Source organism: Macaca mulatta, chromosome 9 (genome assembly GCF_049350105.2).
Source record: "Macaca mulatta isolate MMU2019108-1 chromosome 9, T2T-MMU8v2.0, whole genome shotgun sequence".
In the NCBI taxonomy this organism is placed as follows: Eukaryota; Metazoa; Chordata; class Mammalia; order Primates; family Cercopithecidae; genus Macaca; species Macaca mulatta.
In genome coordinates, this window is record NC_133414.1 from 63,346,290 (window position 1) to 63,370,800 (window position 24,511).

General features: G+C 39.3%; 1 protein-coding gene and 1 non-coding gene across 7 annotated transcripts in view; one reads left to right on the forward strand and one right to left on the reverse strand.

Moving 5' to 3' along the window:
- The window catches only part of WAPL (WAPL cohesin release factor), an 88,520-nt gene that overhangs the window by 12,114 nt on the left and 51,895 nt on the right, over nucleotides 1–24,511 (forward strand). For 3 of the 6 annotated variants that reach the window (XM_015147094.3, XM_077946435.1, XM_077946439.1), the window contains 2 exons: nucleotides 10,705–11,730; nucleotides 14,107–14,225. In XM_015147094.3, the coding sequence (XP_015002580.2) occupies nucleotides 10,705–11,730; nucleotides 14,107–14,225 (1,145 nt within the window). The remainder of the gene's footprint in view (nucleotides 1–10,704; nucleotides 11,731–14,106; nucleotides 14,226–24,511) is intronic. The other 3 variants (XM_015147095.3, XM_077946436.1, XM_077946438.1) reach the window with 1 other exon arrangement.
- On the reverse strand, nucleotides 24,351–24,457 carry LOC114670159 (U6 spliceosomal RNA). Its single transcript, XR_003719647.1, has one exon. It is a non-coding gene; the product is annotated as a U6 spliceosomal RNA (small nuclear RNA).

The window sequence follows — 24,511 nt, forward strand, 5'->3', positions numbered from 1 at the left end:
GTTTCTTACTCAGATATTCTGAGTAAAATGAGTATTATTCTCAAGGTTTGTGTATTAACAAAAGCATGGGAGACCACTTAACAAATTTCTTCTCAGATCTAGTTTGAATACCAGCTATGGGGTAAAATAAGAAATTTATAAACATAGCCTCTGTACTTTAGAGTTATTGACTTCTGCTGGTCATGATAAAGAACTAACATGATGACAACACTTTTATATAATACATTGTGCTTTTCTGAGCATTTTCCCTAAGTATTCTATGCTTTTAGAACTTGAAGCCAGACAGCCAGGCACGGTGGCTACGCCTGTAATCCCAGCACTTTGGGTGGTCAAGGCAGGTGGGTCAGGAGGTCAGGAGTTCGAAACCAGTCTGACCAACATGGTGAAACTCCGTCTCTACTAAAAATACAAAAATTAGCCAGGCGTGGTGGTGTGCGCCTATAATCCCAGCTGCTCAGGAGGCTGAGGCAGGAGAATCACTTGAACCCGGTAGGCAGAGGTTACTGTGAGCCAAGATCACGCCCTTGCACTCCAGCCTAGGTGACAGAGTGAGACTCTGTCTCCATAAAAAAAAAAAGTAATCCCATCCCTTTGGGAGGCCGAGGTGAGCAGATCACGAGGTCAGCAGTTCGAGACCAGCCTGGCCGACATGGTGAAACCCTGTCTCTACTAAAAATACAAAAATTAGCCAGGCATGGTCCGGGCGCCTGTATTCCCAGCTACTCTGGAGGCTGAGGTAGGAGAATCACTTGAACCCAAGAGGCGGGGGTTGCAGTGAGCCGAGACCGCGCTATTGCACTCCAGCCTGGGCGTGCAGGGTAACTTGGGGGGTTTAAGGGAGCTGGAAAGAGTTCAGATAGATGTTACTTAAAGTGGGAGAGTGAGCTGTCTAGAGACAAAGTAGAATTCCTGGACATTATTGAGGCCTTAGTTGAAGTTGGTGTTACTGAAAACACATGGTCACTAATCTACCTAGTGTGTGAGTATGTTTTTTCTCTCTCCTTTAGTAGGCCCCATTACCTGGAACCTGGACAGAATACAGAATATTGGATAGGGTTATTAGAATTATCCTCAATAGACATTCTGTCAGTCAGCATGTGGAATGAAGAGAGAGAAGCAAGGGAATTTAGGATATTATTGCCCAGAGAGTGATTGAGAAGATTAGACTGTGGAATTTAAAATGCTGAGTGCCTGGACAGGGCTAATGAATAGGAGAAAGAGGAGAAAAAGGGTAGTATACTGAGAATCTGCTTAAGTAAAAATGAAGAATGGGAGTACTGGCACAAGCAAGTTGGATGGTTGGTAGGTTATGATTAAAAAAAAGTGGGTTGCCGGGCGCGGTGGCTCAAGCCTGTAATCCCAGCACTTTGGGAGGCCGAGGCGGGCGGATCACAAGGTCAGGAGATCGAGACCACAGTGAAACCCCGTCTCTACTAAAAATACAAAAAATTAGCCGGGCGCGGTGGCGGGCGCCTGTAGTCCCAGCTACTCAGGAGGCTGAGGCAGGAGAATGGCGGGAACCCGGGAGGCGGAGCTTGCAGTGAGCTGAGATCGCGCCACTGCACTCCAGCCTGGGCAACAGCGTGAGACTCCGTCTCAAAAAAAAAAAAAAAAAAAGAAAAAAAGTGGGCTATCTGATTTTAATGTTTAAGAAGTAAAGCATTTTAGGATGTACAGCAAGCTTCTGGATGAAACTGGTGGCTGAGATGGAATGCGGGAGATTGTTGATGATGAGATAGGTTAAGAAACTGGGAAGTCAGGGTTGGAATTTGGTGGAATTCAGTGTGATAGCAAAATTGGGATGGAGTAGATTATAAATATGGTGTAAAATCCTTAAATACATGAACAGTGAATAAGAGGTTGAATAAGAGGTTGTTAGATGACAGGTATTAGGAAGATTGGAGGGTAACTAGCACAGCCTCAAAAGAAGGGGCTTTGCTTTATTTATTTATTTATTTTTTGAGACTGAGTCTCGTTGTTGCCCAGGCGGGAGTGCAGTGGTGCAATCTTGGCTCACTGCAACCTCTGCCTCTCGGGTTCAAATGATTCTCCTGCCTCATCCTTCCGAGTAGCTGGGATTACAGGCGCCTGTCACCACACCTGCCTAATTCGTGTATTTTTAGTAGAGACTGGGTTTCACTATTTTGGTTAGGGTGGTCTTGAACTCCTGACCTCAGGTGATCCACCTGCCTCGGCCTCCCAAAGTACTGGGATTACAGGTGTGAGCCACCGTACCCGGCCACTACTTTTTTTTTTTTCTTAAATCTTTCCTTGTTTATTTTTGTTGTCTTTTTATTATTATTATTATTATTATTTGTTTAGTCTTACACAGGAAAATCAAAGAAGCCAAGAAGGGGCTTTTATATAACAGGGTGGAGGAGTAATCATTTTATAAAGAGGCTCTGGAGAGTCAGCATATCAGTGTCCCCAAACTGTCCTGCCCTGAAATAGCAGGGAGGGCTGCAGGAGAAGAGGCACCCTTAGTCAAGTGTAGGGCAAGGAAGTGGTAGAAAGGATGAACCCCAGGTATCCTTTTAATTTTTTTTTTTAGAAGCAAGGTCTTTCTCTGTTGCCCAGTCTGGAGTGCAGTGGTGTGATCATTGCTCACTGCAACCTTAAACTCCTGGGTTTAAGTGATCCTACTGCCCCCACTTCCTGAGTAGCTAGGACTATAGAAACGTGCCACCACGCCCGGCTGCTTTTCAAAAGTTTTTTTTGTAGAGACAGTCTTACTCTGTTATCTAGGCTGGTCTCTGACTCCTGGATGTAAGTGATCCCCCTGCTTTGCTCCCCCCAAGTGCTGGGATTATAGGCGTGAGCCACCACACGTGGCCAATATTGACATTTTAAAATATAACATGCAGTTTAGGTGTCAATAGTGATTTTCTTTAACTTTTTTAAGTTGTAAAATAAAACATACAGAAAACCGCACAAAAGAGGTCTAGCTTAATTAATTATTAGAAGAGGAACACTCCTGTAACCATTACCTAGGTTAAGAAATAGAATTGTGCCAGCCACTCTAGAAGCTCTTCCATGCATCACTTCCTCACCCTCAAAGTATTTATTTTTTTTTTGGAGACAGGGTCTCACTCTGTTGCCCAGGCTGGAGTGCAGTAATGCAATCATATTTCTCTGCAGCCTCAATCTTCTGGGCACAGGTAATCCTGCCTCAGCCTCCTGAGAAGCTGGGACCACAGGTGTGCACCCTCACAGTCAGCTAATTTTTTTGATTTTAGTAGAGAAGAGGTCTCGAACTCCTGAGCTCAAGCAGTCCTCACACCTTGGCCTCCCAAAGTGTTGGGATTCCTGTCATGAACCACTGCTTCTGGCCCATAATTATTTTCTTGCTTGCAAATACCATAATTACCTGCTGTTCGTTCTCTTTTTAAAAATTTTTCTTTAATAATTTTTCTTTCTTACAAGTCCCCATTATGTCCCAGAAACTGTTCACTTTTGTATGTTTTAAAAAATACAAGAACATGCTCTTTAATAGCTAGAATATAGTGTTCCTTGTTCTTTTTGAAATTGTATTTCTATCCTACTTCCCCTTCAGAATTTTATCCTAATGATTATGGTATTTATGTTTAGTCTTTTAGTGGTCATCTTTTTCATAATTCTTGGTACAAAAATATGTATATGCATTTAAATTCAAATTATTTATGTATTTATTTTTCTTTTTTTGAGACGGAGTCTCACTCTGTCGCCCAGGCTCGAGTGCAGTGGCGCGATCTCGGCTCACTGCAAGCTCTGCTTCCCTGGTTCATGCCATTCTCCTGCCTCAGCCTCCTGGGTAGCTGGGACCACAGGCGCCCACCACCACACCTGGCTAATTTTTTTGTATTTTTAGTAGAGACAGGGTTTCACCGTGTTTGCTAGGACGGTCTTGATCTCCTGACCTCGTGATCCGCCCGCCTCAGCCTCCCAAAGTGGGAGAGGATTACAGGCATGAGCCACCACACCTGGCCTAAATTCAAATTTTTAAGAGCTGCAGTCGGGCCTGGTGGCTCATGCCTGTAATCCTAGCACTTTGGGAGGCTGAGGTAGGCAGATCACTTGAGGTAAGGAGTTTGAGACCAGCCTCGTCAACATGTTGAAACCCCATCTCTGCTAAAAATAAAAAAATTAGCTGGGAATGGTGACTTGCGCCTGTAGTCCCAGCTACTCAGGAGGTTGAGACAGGAGAATCACTTGAACGTGGGAGGTGGAGACTGTGCCACTGCCTCATTGACAGACCAAGACTCTGTCTCCAAAAAAAAAAAAAAAAAAAAGTTGGACGCTGTGGCTGAAGCTTGTAATCACAGTACTTTGGGAGGCTGAGATGGGAGGATCACCCAAGTCTAGGAGTTTGAGACCAGCCTTGGCAACATAGAGAGACCCTGTCTCTACAAAAAAAAAAAAACAAAAACTCCACAGCTTTTAGGAATTTTATGTGACTGTAATGCTGTAAACTGTTTTAAAAATGATTCTGTACTACATCATGATCACAGTTACCAGTGCTTACTTTTTTTTTAATCAAATGCTCTCTCTCTGTTAGCAGAATATTTGATCAAACTTAAATGCTGTAATTTATGAAACTTGAATGCTGTATAAATTAAGGGTAAAATTTACTGGAAATGTATCTTTTTAAGAGATGACTGGGCTTTTTTCAGTTAGTTTATATATATATGAATGAGTATTATTGCTAAAGTATATAAAGGTTTTGGACAAAAAAGTTTTTTGGTATCAATTTTATTCCTATTTTTTGTTGTTTGTTGTTGTTGAGATGGAGCCTCGTTGTGTTGCTCAGGCTGGAGTGTGTGGCTACTCACAGGTGTGATCATAACACAGCAGCCTCAAATGAACTGCTGGCCGCAGTACCCTGGGTAGCTCTAGGTGGGACTACAAGCACGTACTACTATGTCCCTATTATTCCTATTTCAAATTTTTTTTTTGTTTTTGAGACTGAGTCTTGCTGTGTTGCCCGGGCTCACTGCAACCTCTGCCTCCCAGGTTCAAGCGATTCTCCTGCCTCAGCCTCCCAAGTAGCTTGGACTACAGATATGTGCTACCACACCCGGCTAATTTTTTGTATTTTTTAGTAGAGATGGGGCTTCACCGTGTTAGCCGAGATGGTCTCCATCTCCTGACCTTGTGATCGCCTGCCTCTGCTTCCCAAAATGCTGGGATTACAGGCGTGAGCCCCCGCACCTGGCATCCTATTTCAATTTTTTAATATGCGTAAATGTTGAGAAGCCATAAATTCATAAAATAAAGATAAGAATGGTAAGAATTTTGTTATAGCAGATTCTATTATTTGAATTCTTGCATGCCACAAAGCATGTGGTAATCATAGAAATTCATTGTAATAATGAATCAGGTCTTTTCAATTCTGTGAAATGCAATTAATTTAGGAAACTACCTGACATGAAAAGGATTTGTTACCCACACATGAAAGTTTTACTTAATTGTGAAGTACAGAAACCAACAGTCTATCACGTTATCAACAATCTATCACATTATTTCTTTATAGTTCATGTCAAGAGTTGGAGAAATGTACCATATAAGATTAGGGATAGGTGAGCGATACGCTGTTATTAATACTTGTAATGTGGGAGAAGAGTGATTGGTTAATGCCAGGTGGGTTGGCAAATCAGTTTTTGGAACAGTATACACCTGGAGGTTGGGGATTTAGAAGTGAATTTCCTTAAAACGCCATTGTACCTATATTTGGAAAGCCCTTGTATAGGCTTTCCACAGGCTGTGTTAGTGGGAGTTAAGGGAAGGTTGCGATAACCTGGACTGTTCTGTGTGGTGGGCCAAGCTGAGTAGTACTTTTGAAATTGTTTTTAGTTTAGTGTTTTTTCTTTAAAATTGCATGTAAATTTTGTATTTTATAGGTATGCCTTACAAAATATAAAATGTTTTGGATTACCAATTGTAACGCTTTACCGTTTTTTTGTTTTTTGTTTTTCCCCAAGACGGAGTCTCACTTTGTTGCTCAGGCTGGAATGCAGTGGCGGATCTTGGCTCACTCCAACCTCTGCCTCCTGAGTTGAAGTGATTCAACCAGCCTCAGCCTCCTCAGTAGCTGGGATTGTGCAGCACCACTCATGGCAATTTTTTGTATTTTTAGTAGACATGGGGTTTCACCATGTTGGCCAGGCTGGTCTCAAACTACTGACCTCAAGTGATCCACCCGCCTTGGCCTCCCAAAGTGCTGAGATTACAGGTGTGAGCCACAGCGCCTGGCCTTAACTATTTTAAAAAATAATTTTTATCTTTCAAATCTTTGAGTAAAGATTTGCTCACTTAGGAAGATGTGCCGTGTTTTTCCTGTGGCCTTTCAGGTGCCTCTGGTGATCAGCCACATGACCATATTAACAGTGAAAAGTGAATTCCCTTCCACTGAACCAGTGCTGTTAACGGTCTGTTACACAGTCTTTAGTAGGTACAGCATGTGTGTCTATATTTGTGTTCTTAAAAACACACACAAATGGGAGCATATATGCATATATATATTTAGTGTATTATGCCTTTAAAAACACTTAATCTTTTAAGATGTTTATTGTAACATAAGGCAGATCTATAAATATTAATAAGATTATAATTAAAATTATAATCTTATTTTAATTATACTCTGATATAGATTATTATAGATTTATTTATACATTGTTACAATCTTACTGATATTTATAGATCTGCCTTGGGTTTTTTAAAGCAGTTTCATAGTTTTCCGTTGTAGTTTCCATAGTACTATAACTGGTTTTAGTTTCCATTGTAGTTTCCATAGTACTATAACTATAGTTTCCATAGTACTATAACTGGTGTCTTACAGATAGTTTGGCTGTTTCTCGTGTTTTGCTATTACACATAATGCTACACAATATTATTATATACACATAAATGCTACACAGTATTACATACACATGTGTATTAATATATTAATATATTAGTATAATACACATGTATAATTATATTAATATATTAATACATGTGTAGTGTATTAATACACGTGTATTATATACACATAAATGCTACACAGTATTACACATAAATGCCACTTCAGTTTTCTCTGGAACGACCATTCATTGTTATTTGCTTTAACCTTTCTGATATGTTTTGTGCACATACAAGCAATACAGGCAGTTCCACATATCTTTGTGTACATGTGTGCCTGTGTATTTTAAGCCACAAAATTAAAATCCACGAAATGATAATTTGCTGCTGTTTTGTACCTTACTCTTTCTCATGTAATATCTGGGTGATAATACCATATCAGTTTTCTTTTTGGCCCTCTCCCTACCCTTTGAAAAAATACTGTTGCATGTTGTCAATTTCTGTATGTGCTATAAATTACACACGAATATGTCTTTGACCATTATGTCCCATGTCTGAATATAAGGGTAGGAGATGTTTCTTAAGTGGCATTGAAAGGGCTTATATTTATTTATCTTTGAGATGGAGTCTCGCTCTGTTGTCCAGGCTGGAGTGCACTGGCGTGATCTCGGCTCACTGCAACCTCTGCCTCCCAGGTTCAAGCAATTCTCATGCCTTTGGAATTACTGCGTGAGCCACCACGCCCAGCCCCTGCCCTACTTTTATTTTTAAAACAGTTTATGGCTGGGCTCGGTTTCTCATGCCTGTAATCCTAGCAGTTTCGGAGGCTGAGGTGGGTGGATTGTCTGAGGTCAGGAGTTTGAGACTAGCCTGGCCCATGTGGTGAAACCCCGTCTCTACTGAAAATACAAAAATTAGCTGGGCATGGTGGAGGGTGCCTGTAATCCCAGCTACTTGGGAGACTGAGGCAGCTTGAACCTGGGAGGCAGAGGTTGCAGTGAGCAGAGATCGTGCCACTGCACTCCAGCCTGGGAGACAGAGTGAGACTCCGCTGCAAAACAAACAAAAAACCCAAAAACACACAAAAATACCTTTTATTTGCACATGGTTCAATATGGTGTTGGTTAACAACTTCCCTCCTAGCACATTTCCTTAGCCACCTCAGTTTTCTCTGGAACAACCATTCATTGTTATTTGTTTTAACCTTTCTGATATGTTTTGTGTATATACGAGCAATACTGGCAGTTTCGCATATCTGTATGTACATGTGTGCCTGCGTATTTTAATCCACAAAATTAAAATCCACAAAATGATGATTTGCTGCTGTTTTGTACCTTACTCTTTCTCATGTAATAGCTTGGGGATAATACCATATCAGTTTTCTTTTTGGCTCTCCCCCTACCCTTTGAGAAAATACTGTTGCATGTTGTCAATTTCTGTATGTGCTATACATTACTTAGCCAATTCCTTATTAATGTCAGACTTTCAAGTTGCTTCCAATTTTTTTTAATAAGTTGCCTTATTTTTCAGAGAGTAAATACCACTCAATAGCCATGTAATCAACAACTAGTAATGTAAGCCCATTGTCCTTTATCTGTGGAATGAGATAGAGGTTCACATTTCGTTATCTGAAATCGTTGGGGCCAGATGTGTCTTAGAATTTAGAATTATTTTGGATTTTGGAAAGTTTATATTAACTCCCCTATCAGGATCTAAGGTGGTGTTCTCTATTCAAATATAGTGTTTCTTCAGAGGAGAAAATACCTTCCCTAAGTAGGGTAAATACTATAAACAGCCTCCCTTTGGTTGGGGTCGGGTTTTGCTTCCAAGTGTGCTGTGAGAAAACTTTTTACTTTTTAGAGCTTTTTGGATGTTGGAATTGTGGGAAAGGGATTATGAATATGGCAGTAGTACCTACCTGATGGTTGCTTTGAGATAAATTAATGGAAAGTATTTAGAATAGTACCAGGCGTATACTGAGGGCTTATATAAATATAGTTCAGCTTTGTTTTACTTTGAGTTTTGTGAGTGAAATTGAGTATCCTTCATAAGTTATTTAATTCATTATATGTATTTTAATGAATTGCTTCTTTGTGTTCCTAGCTTCTGATTTATTTATTTTTGAGGCAGAGTCTTGCCTTGTTGCCCAGGCTGGAGTGCAGTGGTTCTATCTCAGCTCACTGGAACCTCCTCTGCCTCCTGGGTTCAAACAATTCTTGTGCCTCAGCCTCTCAAGTAGCTAGGACTTGGGAGTGGGTGGCAGGTGCCACCACGCCTAGCTATTTTTTTTTTGTCTTTTTAGTGGAGACAGGGTTTCGCCATGTTGGCCACGCTGATCTCGAACTTCTGGTCTCAAGTGATCTGTCCACTTCGGCCTCCCAAAGAGCCAGGATTACAGGCCTGAGCCATTGTGCCTGGCCCCTAGCTTCATTTTGTACTGGGACATTGGATTTACTGATATGTAACGATTCTTAGTATATTAAGGAGTTTACCTTTTGTGTTTCCCTAGCAACTCATGATAAGCATTTTTCATGTGTATATTCTTGATGTCATTATAATTTCATTGGTGACAGCTGCTCAAATTTTTTTTTTTGAGACAGTCTTGCTTGTCACCCAGGTTGGAATGCAATCTATAGTGGCCTGATTATGTCACACTGCAGCCTTGACCTCCTACTCGGTAATTCTCCCACCTCAGCCTCCTGAGTAGCTGGGACTAGGCATGCCTCACCACGCCAGGCTAATTTTTGATTTTTTTGAAGAGACAGGGTTTCGCTAAATTTCCCAGGCTGGTCTGGGACTCCTGCGCTCAAGTGATCTTCCTGCCTCAGCCTCCAACAGTGCTGAGATTTACTGGCATGAGCCACTGTGCTCGGCTCTGAAGCTGCAGTGAGCCATGATCACACCACTGTATTCCAGTGTGGGTAACAGAGTGAGGTCCTGTCTTGAGGGGAGGAAAACCTATTGGGTAGCATTAAACATTTTATAGTGAATCTGTCCATGTAAAGCATCCCTCTCACCTGTATTTGATGATACTAATTGAGATTTGTAAATAGATTTTCTTAAATGTAGATATATTTTGTAGAAGTAATTTTATTGTTTGTCATAGAGTATACATTTTGCCAGTGTTTTTCTACAAGTAAGTGTTGAGGGAATTAATAATAATACCAGTTGGAATCATATTTGTATCTCATTTGGAAAGGTTATAAAAATGTTCCAATAGTAAAAATTGAAGGCAACAAAAATGAATTCTCCACATATAAGATGAAGAGGCAGGCCAAGGATTTGTTACTGGCTGATATGCATAAATAGCCACTATTAGCCATTTAACTAACACACCAGAACTACTGCTAAAAATTCCTTGAGGTTATATGGCTTTTAGGATTAGAAGAAAGAACAGAAATAGCTAGAGAAACCTGATCCTATGGGCAGGCTTCTAGATAGAACTAGCATACCTTATGGGCAGCCCTATCCCAAATAAATAAAAACATTGGTAGAAGGTTTTTCGGTTGGTTTAGATTTTACTGAATAATTTTTAATTTAAGCATCTTTATTTGAAAAGCCCTTAATACCCCTAAGAAGGTTTGGCTGAGTCATTTGCATGTCATTCTGAATGGATTCCGTTGCTTAACCCTGCTGAAATTTCTTGTGAGTTGATAATTTTAAGGGACTTGATTGCCTGAGGAAAGGTCAATAGAAGACATGAGAGCTATATACTGAAAAGATAGGAGAGAAAATGTCTGATATGTAAACGTTAATTTCTTCACAACCTAAAATTGTTTGCAGTTCTTTCGAGATTGATCATATACTATTGATTAACCACATGTCTGTTGTTTATTAACTTTTATATTGATACCACTCATGTTTTTATCCTTTGACTTATTTTTACAGATAAAGTGGAGAATTTTCATGAAGAACGTGAGAAGAATAGTCACCATATTCACAAAAATGCTGACGACAGTACTAAGAAACCCAATGCAGAAACTACAGTGGCTTCTGAAATCAAGGAAACAAACGATACTTGGAACTCCCAGTTTGGGAAGAGGCCAGAATCACCATCAGAAATATCTCCAATCAAGGGATCTGTAAGAACTGGTTTGTATGAATGGGATAATGATTTTGAAGATATCAGATCAGAAGACTGTATTTTAAGTTTGGATAGTGATCCCCTTTTGGAGATGAAGGATGACGATTTTAAAAATCGATTGGAAAATCTGAATGAAGCCATTGAGGAAGATATTGTACAAAGTGTTCTTAGGCCAACCAACTGTAGGACGTACTGTAGGGCCAATAAAGCGAAATCCTCCCAAGGAGCGTCAAATTTTGATAAGCTGATGGATGGCACCAGTCAGGCCTTAGCCAAAGCAAACAGTGAATCGAGTAAAGATGGCCTGAATCAGGCAAAGAAAGGCGGTGTAAGTTGTGGGACCAGTTTTAGAGGGACAGTTGGACGGACTAGAGATTACACTGTTTTACATCCATCTTGCTTGTCAGTTTGTAATGTTACCATACAGGATACTATGGAACGCAGCATGGATGAGTTCACTGCATCCACTCCTGCAGATTTGGGAGAAGCTGGTCGTCTCAGAAAAAAGGCAGACATTGCAACTTCTAAGACCACTACTAGATTTCGACCTAGTAATACTAAATCCAAAAAGGATGTTAAACTTGAATTTTTTGGTTTTGAAGATCATGAGACAGGAGGTGATGAAGGGGGTTCTGGAAGTTCTAATTACAAAATTAAGTATTTTGGCTTTGATGATCTCAGTGAAAGCGAAGATGATGAAGATGATGACTGTCAAGTGGAAAGAAAGACAAGCAAAAAAAGAACTAAAACAGCTCCATCACCCTCCTTGCAGCCTCCCCCAGAAAGCAATGATAATTCCCAGGACAGTCAGTCTGGTACTAACAATGCAGGTAAGAATTTAAAAAAATATATATAGTAAGTACAGTAGTCCCCCCCTTACCTGCAGTTTCACTTTCTATGGTTTCAATTACCCAAGGTCAACCACATTCTGAAAAGAGGTGAGTACAGTATGATAAGATAAAGACCCCATTCACATAACTTTTATTATAGCATATTGTTATTCTGTTTTATTCTTAGTCATTGCTAATCTCTTACTGTGCTTGATTTATAAATTAAACTTTATCATAGGTATGTATATGCAAAAACATAGTATATACAGGTTTTGGTGTACTATCCATGGTTTCAGGCATCCACTAGGAACTGGCATGTATCCCCTATTGATGGCGGGGGGACTACTATAAATGTGTTTTTCAGGCTTAAATCAACACCTACATAGTTTCTTCCTAGATATTCAATTTTAACTTGTTGTATTTATTAAAAGTACCTATTTAGAACTATCTAAAGGTACAGCATTTTAAGTGTTAATGATCAAGTCCCAAGTTTTAAGGAACCAATTTGTAGATTGGAGAGTCGTCATACTTTGAGTGTTAATTTAAGCTTTAGCACTTGAGAATTTTAAAGCATGTATGTATATGGGGCAGGGACACCAAATATCATGATGTTTCCACTTGACAAATGCAAATGCAGTGAAGACATAGATTAGATTTTGGACCTTTGGAACTATACTGATAACAAATGGTTATAATGAGGGAAATACCAGAAGATTAGAATTTAAAAACTCTTTGTGGTTGGCTGAAAACTAATAAACATTCAAAACACTCTCAAACCATCTTAAGTTGGTTCAATAAAATTGAAAAGTACCAGGTAACTATGCATTCACTCTTAACTGTGGAAATTTAATTTGTGTGGAGATTGTAGACCCGGTAATGACTAAAGGTCCTCAAGGAGTTCAGTCTCCACTGTGAGAGACAAACAAATGAAGTAGGTTAGCTCTGCTATAATTAAGTCATTACCTGACAAGGGCTTTGTGAGGTGGATTGACTGTCTAGTGAGGAAGAATTTGTGAAAGCTTCTGGGATACATGGTTTCTTAACCAAATATAGTTTTTCTGGATTGCTTTACATATTAAATCTTTTTTTCCTGGTAGGGCCACAGAAGTGTCATTATGGTAAATTAGAATTACAATAGTATTTTAAAATACAGATTCTCTTATAGAATATAAGTCATTCTTGAGATTACCTGCCATTTTGCTTTATTTGGCCTAAAAATAGTTTTGCTTAATTTATTCTTCAAAACTAGACATACACAGGAGTACCCCTAGAGGCTCACCCCTACCTTCTCCGAAAAAAAAGAAAAAATACATCCAGTGTCGTCTTTGAATCTTTTCTGGAGAATGGAAGTTTGCCGCAGCCTTACTATAGTCACTTAAGATCTGGCTGGGCAGAACAGCTAGGCATTTGCTTCCTCAGTAGAATGATAAATACTGCTATACAGTACCAGTGCCCTTGTCCTGCTGCAGTTTACTTATAAGCTTTTATTCTAATCTGGATAGCAAGTTATCCCCTGCAATTGAAAATCTGTGACTGAAATTTACATCTTGGGTAATAAAACTTTTAAAGATTTAAAATGTGAAATTAGACTCCCTTTGAGAAACTTGAAGTAGATGCTAAATAACATTTGACAATTAGAGGCCATTTGGTTTATCCACCCAAAGTTGAAATTTGAGTCTTCATACCATATGTGAAACAGCAAAAAATTTTAAGCATTGGGATACAGAAAAGTCTTCCTATTTTTCCTATTTTGTTTAGCTTAGAAAAAGATACCTATTTTTAACCAGTTGGGAAATAAACTGATTTTTTGGTTTGTTGTGTTTGAAGACCAACAAATCATTAAACTTTCTTGTATTAGGTCATTTTAAATCTCTTGCCAAGGATAACTGTCCTCCTTATCTGGTGTTTTAAATGTGGCTTTTGTAGTTGCCAGCAGGCATTCTTTGAAGGCCAACGTGATTTAGTGGATTTAAAGTTCTGAAAAATGTTACAGGTAGATACCGCATCGTGTTTTGTATATGTATAAACTATACCATTCCAGTGGCAGTATCCATAGATATCCAGCAGTTATGTGACCTCTCGGAAGTAAGAAAATTATTTGGGAAAAGATTTGGTTTTTCCATTTAACATAAAATAAGACCAGAACACATACACAGCAACCAGGTTTATGATTTCTCTCGGGAGGGGCAAGCAGGAAGGGAAAATGGCAGAATGAAACTTCTTATTCTAGGGAGTATTTTGTCAACTCTGTGGTGCTCTGATTCCTTTATTCTTTTCTTCCCATTTTCATTGATTCATATATATATAATCTTGATAGGTTTTCCGGTAGGTAATTTGAAATATTAGTAAGCTAGATAGTTTTGATTACTATTTCAGAAAACTTGGATTTTACAGAGGACTTGCCTGGTGTGCCTGAAAGTGTGAAGAAACCCATAAATAAACAAGGAGATAAATCAAAGGAAAATACCAGAAAGATTTTTAGTGGCCCCAAACGGGTAAGTAAAGCACTATCAGTGATTTTTATTATTTATTTGTTACTGGAGGGCTCAACTCTTTATTTTTTATTTGAAAGTTACTAATAAACATAGCAACTGTCTTTCAAAGGATATATGGAAGTCCTTTTTTCAGATGTAACCATTTTTTAAAAATTGTAAAATATACATATTTTTTGAACCATTCTCAAGTGTATAAATCAGTGGCATTACTTTCACGGTGTTATGTAACCATCACAATTATCTATACCCAAAACCTTTTTATCATATCCAACAAAAACTCTGTACCCATTAACCAATAACTTCCTCCCCCACCCCATGCCTAGTCAATAGTATTCCACTCTGCTCTAGGAATGTGCTTTATCTAAGTATCTTATATAAATAGAATCATACAATATTCATCATAAAGCAGATACAAAAGGACAAACATTGTATGAATCTGGTTTATTTCACTAAGCCTGATTTGTCTAAGGTACATCTGTCTTTTACTGTATGTCAAAATTTCATTCCTTTTTATGGCTGAATAAAATTCCATTGTATGTGAGATATATATGTGTGTGTGTATATATATATAAAAGAATAATATTCCATTGTGTGTGAGACAAACATACCACCACCACACCCCCACACCTTCCACGTTTTGTTTATCTATTCATCTGTTGATGGACACTTGGATTGTTTTTACCTTTTGGCTACTGTGAATAATGCTGCTGTGAAGGGTGGCACACAGCTATATTTGTTTGAGTTTCTGCTTTTAGTACTTTTGGATATATACCTAGGAGTGGATTTCCTGGGTCAATATGGTAGGCCTGTAACTTTCTGAGGAACTGCCAAACTGTTCTCTGTGATGTCTGCACCATTTTACATTGCTACCAGCAATGTATGCTACCAGCAGTGTATGAGGGCCCTAGTTTCTTTTTTTTTTTTTTTTTTTTGAGACGGAGTCTCGCTCTGTCGCCCAGCCCAGGCTGGAGTGCAGTGGCGCTATCTCGGCTCACTGCAAGCTCCGCCTCCCGGGTTCACGCCATTCTCCTGCCTCAGCCTCCTGAGTAGCTGGGACTACAGGCGCCCACAACCGCGCCCGGCTAATTTTTTGTATTTTTAGTAGAGACGGGGTTTCACCGTGGTCTCGATCTCCTGACCTTGTGATCCGCCTGCCTCGGCCTCCCAAAGTGCTGGGATTACAGGCGTGAGCCACCGCGCCTGGCCTATGGGCCCTAGTTTCTTCATATCCTTATCAGCACTTCTATTTTCTGTTTTTTGATAATAGCCTAATGGGTGTGAAGTGGTATCTCATAGTGGTTTGATTTGCACTTCACTAATGACTAGTGATGTTGAGCATTTTTTATATGCTTACTGGCTACTTTTGTATCTTTGAAGAAATGTCTAAGTCCTTTGCCCAGTTTTTGCTTCTTTGTTTTAGATGGAGTTTCGCTCTTGTTGCCCAGGCTGGAGTGCAATAGCACAATCTTGGCTCACTGCAACCTCCGCCTCCTGGGTTCAAGCGATTTTCGTGCCTCAGCCTCCCAAGTAGCTGGGATTACAGGCATGTGACACCATGCATGGCTAATTTTGTATTTTTAATAATGGGGTTTCATCATGTTTGTCAGGCTGGTCCCTAACTCCTGACCTGAGGTGATCCACCTGCCTCGGTGTCCCAAAGTGCTGGGATTCCAGGCGTGAGCCACTGTGCCTGGCCCCTTGCCCATTTTATAATTGAGTTTTTTGTTTTTATTGAGTTGTAGTAGTATGTTAATCCTTATCAGTAATAGGATTTACAGATACTTTCTTCTATTTCATTAGTTGTTTTTCACCATATTGATATTGTCCTTTGATGCAAAAAAGTTTTTAATTTTGATGTTCAATTTATCCTTTTGTTGTCTGTGCATCTGGTGTCATATCCAAGAAATTGTTGCCAGATCCAGTGTTACGTACCTTTTCATTTATGTTTTTTTCCTATAGTTTATAGTTTCAGGTCTTTACGTTTAGATCTTTGTTCTGTTTAAGTTAATTTTTGTATATGGTATAAGGTTAGGGCCAACTTTATTCCTCCTCCTCTTTTTTTTTTTTTTTGAGATGGTCTCACACTTACCCAGGCTGGAGTGCAGTGGTGTGATCACTGTTCAGTGCAGCCTTGACATCCTCGGGCTTAGGTGATCCTCCCACCTCAGACTCCTGAATAGCTGGGACTATAGGCGTGTATTTTGATACCTGGCTAATTTTTGTATTTTTTGTAGAGATGTGGTTTCACTTTGTTGCCCATGCTGGTCTTGAACTCCTAGGCTCAGGCTCTCTGCCTACCTTGGCCTCCCAAAATGTAATATGGTCCAGCATAGGTATTGAGAATAATTTGATTTCACCTTTTTTGTAAAAAAATTCTTTAAATAGCTTGTTAATAGTATTCTGTTATTTAAAGTTAAAATTAGAGATTGTCAGTACCTTTTATTCTTGTAGATTGAATTGCTTTTAAGTAACAAATGAGTGTGTTCAATTTTTATGGCCTTATTTTTCCTATTTTACCTAAAGAGCCCATTTGGGGATCTTTTCAATGTAATTGTGCTATGGTTTTGCACTCCCAGGTGCTTAGGTGAGACTTTGGATTTCTAGAAAACTGTATGACTTCACAGTGATACATGTAGTTGTATTTTAACAACCTTTTTGAGTAATTTTGGATATTCTTCTACAGTACTACCCCAAAACTCAATAAATGGGAGTCTCTTGATGATTAGTTGCAACTTGGAATCTGAAACCATGCCAGTAACCTTTCATACCACTGCATTAAAATCTGCTGCTTTGTCTTGCATTTTGAATGGGCATTTACCCATACATGCTTTATAACATCATGTACTGGTCACTTGCAAAATACTGGTTACGATGAATTATGCAAATCTTTCAAATGATGACACATTTCATTATACAGTATCAAAATACCACTGTCAAACTCAGAAAAGTTTGTAAGTACTGAGAACCTGTCAAGTTCACAGTGGTAGATACAAGTTCTTTAATTTTTTTTTGTTGTTGTTGTTGGAAGCAAAGGAAAACAACTGATGGTAACAGATTTACTCTTTGTTTTCGAGAAAATGCCTGCCACATTCCCATGTTTGAATCAGCACAGTTTGTCGATCTTTCCAGTAAAGAATGATGTTTGAGAAAAAAGTAGCTAGTTTGGCTTGCAACTTAAACAGTGGTAGTTTTTTCTCCATACAACCACTGTACTTTACATGCAGCAGAAGTGTTTTATGCATACTTGTTTTGTCACAGAGATTATTAGTATATTCAGGGATAGAGATTTAATAAAATTAACCATCTTTATTCCTTCATTAAGGGCTTTAAGTGAAACTGGCATTTTACTTTTTGACTGCTACATAGTATGTAGCAGTTCAGAAGTCCTACCTTTATTGGTGCTAAGGCACCAGCAGTTTTACCCACCATTGCTTTTGCACCATCCATACAAATGTCAATCCAGTAAAAAAAGCCAGATAACATCTTTATAAAATTTTTTTTGAGGTGGAATTTTGGCTCTGTTTTCTAGGCTGGAGTGCAGTGGCACGATCTCAGCTTACTATAGCCTCTGCCTCCCAGGCACAAGCAATTCTCCTGCCTCAGCCTCCTGAGTAGCTGGGACTACAGGCAAGTGCCACCATGCCTGGCTAATTTTTTGTATTTTTAGTAGAGATGGGATCTCATCATGTTGGCCAGGCTGGTCTCGAACTCCTGGCCTCAGGTGATCCACCTGCTTCGGCCTCCCAAAGTGCTGCAATTACAGGCGTGAGCCAATGCACCTGGCCCCATCTTTAAAAAAAAAAAAAAAGAAAAAAAAGAAAGGAAAAAATGTAGTTGGGCATAGTGGCTCCCAGCTACTTGGGAGGCTGAGGCAGGAAGATCACTTGAACCCAGGAGTTCAAGGCTGCAGTGAGCTATGATCACATCACTTCACTTCAGCCTGGACAACAGAGTGAGACCCTGTCTCTTAAAAATAAATAAGTTAAATAAATAAACTAAAATTTGAAATATACAGAAAATGTGAAAGAGCAGTAAGATGAATACCCATATCCCTCTGCCTAGATTGATTTCCAATTAGCATTTAACCATAATTGTACATGGTCCCTTCCCTTTCTCGCTCTCTATAATACGTATTTACTGTATAATATATAATATTTATATTAAATATAGATAGTCTTATTTGCAAGTTTATTATATTAAATATATATAAGGTCTATTTGAAAGTAAGTTGCCTGCATTTCTTAAGAGAAAGGTCTTATACCTGTGGTTATATAACACTTAAGTCAATTCCTAATAATTCTTTGATATAATCTGATAATCACTGTGTATTCAGTTTTCCCCATCTTCAAAATGTCTTTTCATATTTTTTTTTTCCAAACCATAATCATTTAGTTATGTCTCTTTTAGTTTTGAACAGTACCCTCCTTTGAAAAAAATTCCCGTTGGCCCTGATGTTTTTTCTTTTCTTTTTGTTTTTTTTTTTTTTTGAGACGGAGTCCCACTCTGTCACCCAGGCTGGGGTACAGTGGCGCCGTCTCTGCTCACTGCAAGCTCTGCCTCCTGGATTCACGCTATTCTCCCGCCTCAGCCTTGTGAGTAGCTGGGACTACAGGTGCCTGCCACCACGCCTGGCTAATTTCGTTTTTGTATTTTTAGTAGAGACCTGGTTTCACCGTGTTAGCCAGGATGGTCTCGATCTCCTGACCTCGTGATCCGCCTGCCTCAGCCTCCCAAAGTGCTGGGATTACAGGCATGAGCCACTGCTCTCGGCTGGCCCTGATGGTTTTTTAAGAGCCTAGGCTATTTGTCTTACAGAAAGTTCTACATTCAGAATTTATCTGATTGTTTCCTACTGATGTCATTTAACTTGTTACATCACTGCATTAAAGTACCAGAATTTAAGTCTGGAAGTTTGATTAAATTCAGGTTAGACTTTGTGTGTGTGTGGGAGGGGGGAGAGACTATTTCACCGGTTGCATCATGTATGATGCTTTACATCAGAAGTCTCATGACATCTGGTTACTCCACTCTTAGCATTGTTTGATCACCAGCTCTCTCCAGAATATAAGTACATTTCTGCTTTTATAATTTAGTTAGGAAACTTCAGAATGCTAGTCTGGTACCACATGCATGCCTATTCCCCATTGTTGTCTTACCTCATCATTTTTGTATCCATTGTTGAGCTTTGCCTACATCATTTATTGCTCGAGTTACAGAATGATGAATTTTCTAATCATTATTTCTTACACATTTAATAGCTGGAATTTTGTAAAGAGGAACCTTCATCTCTCTTCCTTCTTCCCGTCTCCTTCCCACTGTCTCCATCACTATAAATTCAGTAATTTCTGCTTATTGGATAACATTTTTAGTTACGTTATGCTAAGTGAAGTAACTCAGACACAAAGAATATTAAAAATGGCATGATTTTACTTGTGTGTCAAACTAAAAATAGTTGAATATGTAGAAACAGAATAGAATGGTGGTTACCAGGGATGAGGAGGGGGAGGAAATAGGGCAGTGTTGGTCAGACAGTACATACTTGCAGTTACATAGGATGAATAAATGTAGCTATCTGATGTATAGTAGCAGACCTGTAGTTAATAACATAGGATATTTGCTAAGAGAGTAGATTGTAGGTGCTCTTAACACACACATAGGGTAACTGGAAAGTGATGGATGCTTGTAGTAATCACTGTGTATATTAAAGCATTATCTTGTGTGTGAAATATATGCAATAAAAATAAATACTAATTACTAAATGTTTTATAGTTGATTTTGCTTTTTTTTTTTTTTAAGTTGAAGTTGTTTTAGATTTGGCCAATGTGAACCATTTCAAGCTGTCTCTTGTATCCTTTTGAAATAACCTGTCATCTTTGAGCACTTCCCTTGCCTTCTGTACGATAAGATGGCTCAGGCTCATCTTGTAGATTCCCTGTTAAGTCATGGAATCACGTGTTTTTCTAGAAACTTGGTTCTGTTTGTGGATATTAGTACTCAGAAACCGAGATCTGAGTGCTGAATGTGTTCATCACATCAAGGGCCTTTGTTTGGACAGAGTTACGAGATACGTTGAAAAATGAACCATGAGTTTATGTTATTGATAGTTTTTTTTTTTTTTTCAAATTTATTTATTATTTTATTTTTTTTTGAGACAGAGTCTTGCTCTGTCACCCAGGCTGGAGTGCGGTGGCATGATCTGGGTTCACTGCAACCTCCGCCTCCCGGGTTCAAGTGCTTCTCCTGCCTCAGCCTCCCGAGTAGCTGGGATTACAGGCATGCACCACCATGCCCGGCTAATTTTATTCGTATTTTTAGTAGAGATGGGGTTATTCCATGTTGGTCAGGTTGGTCTCGAACTCCCGACCTCAGGTGATCCACCCGCCTCAGCCTCCCAAAGTGCTGGGGATTATAGGCGTGAGCCACTGCGCCTGGCCTTCAAATTTAACATCACAGAATTGTATACTTATTTGCTTTATCCTACAGCATACATATATATAAAAATAATTCCAGCGACATGAGCAATAAATATACTGAGTGAATTTTAATTTCTTTGCAATTTGTTTTGTCCTTAGATTATAGTTTACTTAGGATGAACAGTTACGGTAGTGTGTTAAAATTTGTTGAAATGATTTTATTTTGTCTGCTTATGGTTAATTCTATATTCAGTTGAGGTCGTTTGTACCTATTTGTGTTCTGTTTTTTTAACTTAGTTTTGAACTTAATGTTGGAGTAATTTCTTTGCTACGAACATAGCTTAGAAGGCAGCAGTGTACATGTACTTGACCTGATTACGAAGGAATCTATCTGGCCTAAAGTAAATCAGGTCATGGCAACTGAGTCAGCAGCAGACCTATTTACTGTTAATGGATGCAACGTGATAGTGTCAGAAAATTAAGAAAATTATTGCTAATTTATAAAACAAAAAGAGCTATGGGACTGAGCTTATTTGAAAAATGTAATATGAGTAAAATTGTGTATGTGTTTTTTTTGTTTGTTTGTTTTTGTTTTTTGAGATGGAGTCTCACTGTGTCGCCCAGGCTGGAGTGTGGTGGCACGATCTCGCTCACTGCAACCTCTGCCTCCTAGGTACAAGCAATTCTCCTGCCTCTGCCTCCCAAGTAGCTGGGATTACAGACATGCACCACCATGCCTGGCTAATTTTTGTCTTTTTAGTAGAGATGGGGTTTCACCTGTTTGCCAGGCTGATCTTGAACTGCTGACCTCAAGCAATCGGCCCACCTTGGCCTCCCAAAGTCCCAAAGTGGGCCTCCCACCGCGCCCAACCAAAGCTGTGTCTTAACAAGCTGTGTCTTAACATAGTAGCGCCCCCCCTTTTTTTTTTTCAAGGCAAAGCCTTTATTCATTTTAATGTTGCACAAGTGTAAGGAACATATAATCTGGATTTATTAACTTTAGGTAACAGTAATTTAAAAGATAGAGAAAGGTCTCATATTACAGAAATTTAAAAATTGACTACAATAAATGGTGAAGAAAACTAACAATAGAACAGGACAACGTTCAAATAGGTCATACAATTAACAAATGGGGCCAAGAGATCAACGTATATCCCATGACATCTTTCATGCAATGTTTCAGCTTTTTTTTCCCCCAAACATAGAGGCCAATTAATTCAAATTAGCCCTATTAAGAATATTAGTTTGTTTCCTTCTGAAATTAATATTTGAGTGGAAAATGTATTAACTCATGGTTTCCTACTGAAGTTTAAGATTCCACCAGATGTTGCTCAGATTTAGACAGTGCTAGAATAAGATACTACTGGGTGATTATTTCGAAGTATGAACTACAGGTAAAATCTGAAAGGACATCATAAACATTATTTTCTAATTTAAAAGACATAATAAATATAAATGAATTAACTCACATAACCTTCTTACAAACAAAACTAGAAGAAACACAGCTTTTAGGAGCCAACTGCAGTTGATTTCATGACTTAACAGGAGCAAGATCTTAGATGTAGCCCTGACGTTTTATTCCCAGAAGAGCCTTACTTAAGTAAATGCCACAGATTTCTTTATGTATGAGAAATTAGGATTTATGGAAAGCTCAGTTCTCCAGGGAAGTTTTACATAAGTTACCTCACGTGTACCGGGAGAAAAAAAAGGACGGGACGAGATAGGTGGGTATAGGAAATGTTCTCAGCAGTCATTCCAGTCTCTCTTTTCTTTTTGTTGTTGTTGTTTTTTGAGACATGGTCTTGCTTTGTTGCCTAGGCTGGAGTGCAGTGGCATGATCATGGCTCATTGCAACCTCAGCCTTTGGAGGGTAGCTAGTGCCTGTAGCTGTGACTACAGGCATATGACACCACATTTGCTAATTTCTGTATTTTTTGTACAGATGGGGTCTCATGTTGCCCAGGCTGGTCTTGAACTCCTGGGCTCAAGTGATTGCTCTCTTTGGCCTCCTAAAGTGCTGGAATTACAGGCATAAGCCAATGTGCCTGGCCCATTCTCTGTTATAATAGAAGCACCCTTGTGTAGTTGGTAGGCCAGTGGGAATATCTGGATTTTCTGGCTCTCTAATCTGATTAGATTTAAGAATACCAGTGGCCCCATTTCCAGGTGGTAAAGAGGTAGTCTATGACTTGTAGTGGCAAGAGTTTTCCTCCTGCTCTATCACACTTTTTCAGCCTAAGCACTATTGATATTTTGTACTGAATAATTCCTGGTTTGGAGGCTGGCCCTGTACATTGGAGGATATTCAGCAACATCCCTGGCCTCTATCCACTCGTTGTCAGTAGCATCCCCCTCTTGCCTAGTTGTTAAACCCAAAATGTCTTTAGACATTGCCAGATGTTTCCTGGGGAGTGAAATGCATCCTCCCATTGATGTATATGTATGTGTTTGTGACTTGATAGTAATTTCAGATGTGATGCCACTTACTCCTAAATACCTAGTTTGTACTTTCTAAAAACAAAAGCACTTTACTGTACTGCCACAGAATACCCATCAAAACCAGAGTTAACATTGATGTAATCCATTGTCTAATCCACAGATCCCATTCAAATTTCAGCAATTGTCCCAGTAATGTTCTTTACAGCAGAACAACTAAACCACATCCCCATGTCTCCTCAACAAAGAACCCATGATCTAATCCAGAATCACATGTTTTTTTTTTTTTTTTTTTTTGAGACGGAGTCTTGCTCTGTCACCCGGGCTGGAGTGCAGTGGCCGGATCTCAGCTCACTGCAAGCTCCGCCTCCCGGGTTCACGCCATTCTCCTGCCTCAGCCTCCCGAGTAGCTGGGACTACAGGCGCCCGCCACCTCGCCCGGCTAGCTTTTTGTATTTTTTAGTAGAGACGGGGTTTCACCGTGTTCGCCAGGATGGTCTCGATCTCCTGACCTTGTGATCCGCCCGTCTCAGCCTCCCAAAGTGCTGGGATTACAGGCTTGAGCCACCGCGCCCGGCTTAGAATCACATGTTAAATGTAGTTGTCACAAGTCTCTACTCTCCTTCAGTCGGCCATGGGATCTGTGTTTCCTGGTCTTTTCATGGTTTTTACATCTTTGGGGGAGTTAAGGCCAGTTATTTTGTCGAATGTCCCTCAGTTTGTGTTTGATGCCTTCTCATGATTAGACTCAGGTTAGATAGTTTTGATGGCAATACAGAGGAGATGCCATTTTCTTGCTGCATCACATCAGGTAGTACTTAATGTCAGTTTGTACCATTACTATTGATGTTAACTGATCACTTGGTTAAGATGGTATTTATCAGGTTCGTCACCTTTCCTCATTAGACTTTCACCCACTAGTTTTAGCATTGATTCTTGCCTGAGTCAGTTTTTACAACATTGGTTGCCAAATGTGATTTCCTAATTATAGTATTTGTTCTACAGTTATTAGTATTTGGCCTTCTAGTGTAAGGTAGATATTTTCTTCCCCTCCATGTAGGTTAGAATGTATGCATGTATTTTTGTATGTATTCATTCAATTATTACAGTATGAACGTGGATTTCTACTTTATTCAGTCATTTTTTACTGTATTTATTTAAATCATACTTCTGTCATTAGTTTGATCTTCTTAGATTTGGTTGGTGAATGTTCCTTCAAGCTGACTTTGATGTGTCCCACTATTTTGCATTTCCTTACTTACTGACATTCTGTTTTCTTTAATTTTAACGCTTCATGAATTTGTGTGTCATCCTTGTGCAGGGGTCTTGCTAATCTTCTTGATATCGTTCCAGTTTTTGTATATGTGCTGCTGAAGCAAGCACCTTACTGACATTCTAAGATGTTCCAGGCTCATCCTATACTTTCCCAGTCCTGGA